Source organism: Zalophus californianus, chromosome 7, assembly GCF_009762305.2.
Source record: "Zalophus californianus isolate mZalCal1 chromosome 7, mZalCal1.pri.v2, whole genome shotgun sequence".
In the NCBI taxonomy this organism is placed as follows: Eukaryota; Metazoa; Chordata; class Mammalia; order Carnivora; family Otariidae; genus Zalophus; species Zalophus californianus.
In genome coordinates this window covers 137605537-137610602 of record NC_045601.1, presented here as the reverse complement: position 1 = coordinate 137610602, position 5066 = coordinate 137605537, and the positions used below count along the sequence as shown (strand labels likewise).

The 5066-nt window shown below is 41.0% G+C and overlaps 1 protein-coding gene across 1 annotated transcript; it reads right to left on the bottom strand.

Annotated features, from left to right (window-relative positions):
* Positions 1-1305: 1305 nt before the first annotated feature.
* Positions 1306-1605, bottom strand: LOC113927519 (40S ribosomal protein S29-like). Its single transcript, XM_035728664.1, has one exon. It carries the CDS (start codon positions 1603-1605, stop codon positions 1435-1437), a length of 171 nt encoding a protein of 56 aa, XP_035584557.1. The 3' UTR covers positions 1306-1434.
* Between the last annotated feature and the right edge of the window lie 3461 nt (positions 1606-5066).

Genomic DNA, 5066 nt, shown 5'->3' with positions numbered 1-5066 from the left:
TAACTTAATATGCATCTAATGTCACTATTAATTTATTTATCATCTCCTCCCTTTAATTTTTGAAATACAGTGATTTCTTAAGCAATGGCCAAACGCTCGAGAAAATATTTTCTAACAGTTTTATGAAAGAACAAGCTAATTATACCTAAAACTATTTAACCAGTTAGAGTAACTTCATTCAATATACTATAAGCCTTTTAATGCACTCTTGTCACTTAAGGATCGGATTTGCAATTGTTCCCTTGTATATTTTGTCAAATGCTTTTTCTGCATCGATTGAGAGGATTATGATCCTCTGGTTCTTGTCTTTTCTTTTATTAATGTGTTCTATCACACTGATTGATTTGAGGATGTTGAACCACCCTTGCGTCCCAGTAATAAATCCCACCTGGTCGTGATGGATAATCCTTTTAACATACTGTTGGATCCTATTGGCTAGGACCTTGTTGAGAATTTTGGCATCCATATTCCTCAGGGATATTGGTCTGTAATTCTCCTTTTTGATGGGGTCTTTGCCTGGTTTGGGGATCAAGGCAATGCTGGCCTCATAGAACAAATTTGGAAGTTTTCCTTCTGTTTCTATTTTTTCAAACAGCTTCAGGAGAATAGGTATTATTTCTTCTTTAAACATTTGGTAGAATTCCCCTGGGAATCGATCAGGCCCTAGACTTGTTTTTTGGGAAGGTTTTGATCACTGCTTCAATTTTGTTACTGGTTATTGGTCTATTCAGATTGTTAATTTCTTTCTGATTCAGTATTATAGGTTTCCTGGAAGGCATCCATTTCTTCCAGGTTGCTTAATTTATTGGCATATAGTTGTTGATAATAATTTCTAATAATTGTTCCTATTTCCTTGGTGTTAGTCGTGATCTCTCCCCTTTCATTCATAATTTTATTAATTTGGGTCCTTTCTCTTTTTTGTTTGTTTGGTTTTTTTTTTTTTTTTTGGATAAGGCTGGCCTGTGGTTTATCAATCTTGTTAATTCTTTCAAAGAACCAGCTTCTAGTTTCGTTGATCTGCTCTACTGTATTTCTGGTTTCTAATTCATTGATCTCTGCTCTATTCTTTATTATTTCTCCTCTCCTGCTTGGTTCAGGTTTTATTTGCTGTTCTTTCTCCAGTTCCTTTAGGTGTAAGTTTAGCTTGTGTATTCGGGATTTTTCTACTTTTTTGAGTGAGGCTTGGATGGCTATCTATTTCCCCCTTAGGACCACCTTTGCAGTATCCCATAGGTTTGGGACCACTGTGCTTTCATTCTCACTGGTTTCCATGAATTTCCTGGTTGACCCATTCTTTTTCTTTTCTTTTTTTTTTTTGCACTCATAATTGGAGTATTTTTTATTTTATGTACAATGAGTTGACATTGAAGTAGGTATCCTGGTTATCTGCAGTTAACGTAGGTTATCTTGGATGACCAATTCAAGGAAGTTCACTTAATCCAATTTAATGAAGCCTATATCCTTCGCGTACTGACGGAAACACTGGCGGCACATATTGCGGCCGTATTTCCAGATCAGACCATGCCAGTTTGAGCAGACGCGGCAAGAACGAGAACCCTGGCCAAATTTCCTCGGATGGCTCCAGTACAGCTGCTGGTGACCCATCTTGCTCTCTCGGATGCAACGAGGCAAAAGGAAAGAAGTCTGGTTGATCCATTCTTTAGCAGGATGGTCTTTAGCTTCCAAGTGGTTGAATTCCTTCCAAAATTTTCTTGTGATTGAGTTCCAGTTTCAAAGCATTGTGGTCTGAAACTATGCAGGGAATAATCTCAATCTTTTGGTATCGGTTGAGACCTGATTTGTGACCCAGTATGTGGTCTATTCTGGACAGAGTTCCATGTGTGCTCAAGAAGAATGAGTATTCTGTTGTTCCAGGGTGGAATGTTCTGTAAATATCTATGAAGTCCATCTGGTCAGTGTGTCATTCAAAGCTCTTGTTTCTTTGTTGATCTTCTGCTTAAATGATCTGTCTATTGCTGAGAGTGGAGTGTTGAGGTCTCCTATTATTAAAGTATTATTATCAATATTCTCTTTATTTTGGTTAACAGTTGGCTTATGTAGTTGGTTTATATAAAGTTCATTTACAATCTATTTGTCTACGTATTTCTTTTTAAAGATTTTATTTATTTATTTAGAGTGCACAAATGCGGGGGGGGAGGAACAAAGGGAGAGAGAGAATCTCCAGCAGACTCCCCACTGAGCACGGAGCCCAACTTGGGGCTTGATCTCAGGACCCTGAGACCACGACCTGAGACCAAATCGCTAGTAGGATGCCTAACTGGCTGAGCCACCCAGGCGTCCCATTTACGGTCCATTTATGTTAGTCCATTTGCCACTACAACCATATCTTGTCTTTTGAATTTAAAGCAAGGTGCGAATTTCACAGAATTTAGCATTGAGAGCCCTTGTTATGCAAGATGTTTAAACCAGCCTCACCATGCATGTAAAACTATCTCACCTTTAAATTCTCAAAAAAAGGAAAATGAACATACAGGATGAAGATACACACCCTGGTTACGAGCAGCAGTTCCAATTGCTCTATCCATAAGATAGAGAGACATGGATCACAATAATTTTTCTTAGGTTTAAGAATAAAAGGCCTACCAGAGTCATGTGATCACCAAACTCCATAGTCCCTTGGTGAGGAGCATACATAGCAGTCTTGGCCAACACTTCATCCTGTATGTTCCTGCCAATTGTAATAGACGTACTTGCCATTCTCCTACCTCCTACTCCTGGTCTCACAAGAGAGAGAGACAGTGGAGAAGGTGTGAAAGCGCTTCTCCTCTTGGCTAAGGAAACCAAACTTTAGACATTGTTTCCTCTTCCAAGGTCACTGCTATTATTATTCCTTGCTATTCCTGACTTGGAAGATTAAAATTATATTGTTTTTCCAATTTGGGTGCCAGTAAAGTGTGTGGCCTCTGTAACCCAAAAATAAATTTTCTAAAAACGTTTTCTTTACTTATCTATTTTCTACATTATGACTCTTCATTTTTTTATCTAAAGGAAGTGACTTTAGATTTAACATAATTGCATTTAACTCATATTGATCATGTAATGTAAGCCTAGCACTTTCTTATTTCTTCAGGAGATGAAGAAAATTGTTAAAAAACAAATTCTAGTCTCATGGAGAATTATGTTAAGTCCCACATTAAAAAAAAAATTAATAGGGGTGCCTGGGTGGCTCAGTCGTTAAGCGTCTGCCTTCGGCTCAGGTCATGATCCCGGGGTTCTGGGATCGAGCCCCGCATCGGGCTCCCTGCTCAGCGGGGAGCCTGCTTCTCCCTCTCCCACTCCCCCTGCTTGTGCTCCTGCTCTCGCTGTGTCTGTCTGTCAAATAAATAAAATCTTAAAAAAAAAAAATTAATAGGGGACACCTGGGTGGCTCAGTCGGTTAAGCATCTGCCTTCGGCTGAGGTCATGATCTTGGGATCGGGACAAGTCCAGGATTAGGACTAGTCTCGCATCAGGCTCCTTGCTCAGTGTGGAGCCTGCTTCTCCCTCTGCCTGTTACTCTCCCTTCTTGTGCGCTCCCCCCCTCTCTCTCTGACAAATAAAATCTTAAAAAAAAAATTAATATCTTTTTTTAAAGCAGTTATAGGTTTAGAGAAAAAAGTGGAGTAAAAATTACAGAGAGTTCCTATATAGCCCCTCACATACAGCCCACCCCACACCCCCACTAGTTTTTGCTATTACTAACATCTTGCATTATCCTGGTGCAGTTGTTATAACTGATGAACCAATATTAATGCATTATTATTAATTAAAATCCATAGTTTACATTAGGGTTCACTTTTGGGGTTGTACATTCTATGGGTTTTGACAAACATATAATGTCATATATTCACCATTACTATATCCAACAGAATAGTTTCACTGCCCCCCAAACCCCCTGTATTGCTCCCATTCATCCCTTCCTCCCTCAGCCCAGATCCTTGGCAACCACTGATCTCTTCACTGTCTCATCCATAGTCTTGCTAGTCCCTCCTTTTTATTACTTGATTTTTCCATCCCCTTTTCCCACTCCCCCTTGAGATCTTCATTTACTTACTTATTCCATTTAAATTCCTTAGCCAAATCTCATCATCAGGTCCTGCGCACACACCCTCGATCATGTTATCTGCACTCACTGCATCGCGCTTACATGGGAAAATGGCACCCTCTGCCCAGCATCACTGACTTCACGTGGCTGACTGCATCCACCGTCCTGCTGTGAATTCATGATCGTGAACTTCAGGTGAGCGATCATGCAGCCGCACTGGCACAGAATATGGCCTGTCCCATTCACTTGGTCACTCTCCAACTGGATTATTTCAGACTATTTCCTCTTTCTTCAGTCTCCCATATGTCATCCCCTATTCCCTCCCTAGACTGGTGCTGTTGCTCTTCCTTCATTAGAAATCACCGAAGCAAATGGAACCGCTGCCCCTAACCAGCGTGCGTATCTTCATACTCTACGTTCCTGCCCGTTGGGATAGATGGACTCGCCATTCTCCTACCTAAGCTCCCTCCGTTGTGCACGAATTACCAGCCTTCTCACCCGTTCAGGGAGGCGTAACCTCCTAGGTGTATATGGGCAAGGCAGGTCCATTGGCTGCCGGACAGTGCTCTTGAGAAGGGTGCAGCCAGCACTCAAAGCAACTGGGGGGTGTGTATGTAATGGCCCAGTAGAGAGACTCTGGGTCCTCCCCTACTCTACTTCCTCCTACGCTACTTTTTTTTCTTTTCTTTCTTCCCCATGGTCCTTATCACCCTTATGTACTATGTTTAATTGTGCATCACATTTTATCTCTATTGACTGTCTCTTCCCACTAGCCTATAACGTTCCAAATTCCAATCAGGGCTTGTTCAGATCGTTCCCAAGCGGATGTCCCCCATGTCACCTCATGGGCACATTAGGTTATCATATAAACTCTTTCAGACTTTTACAGTCTCTTGGGTTGCTTCTACAGTTGAAGAATGGAGGCCATTCTATTTCCTTCCTTCATATTCAGATAATAACTTCTCCATCACCCCCAGGCACCTATCTTGTGTCCTAATCATTCACGCACGTGCCTGTGAAT

Coding starts and splice junctions, on each gene's coding strand:
- LOC113927519 (XM_035728664.1), bottom strand. CDS start 1,605: ATGGGTCACCAGCAGCTGTACTGGAGCCATCCGAGGAAATTTGGCCAG.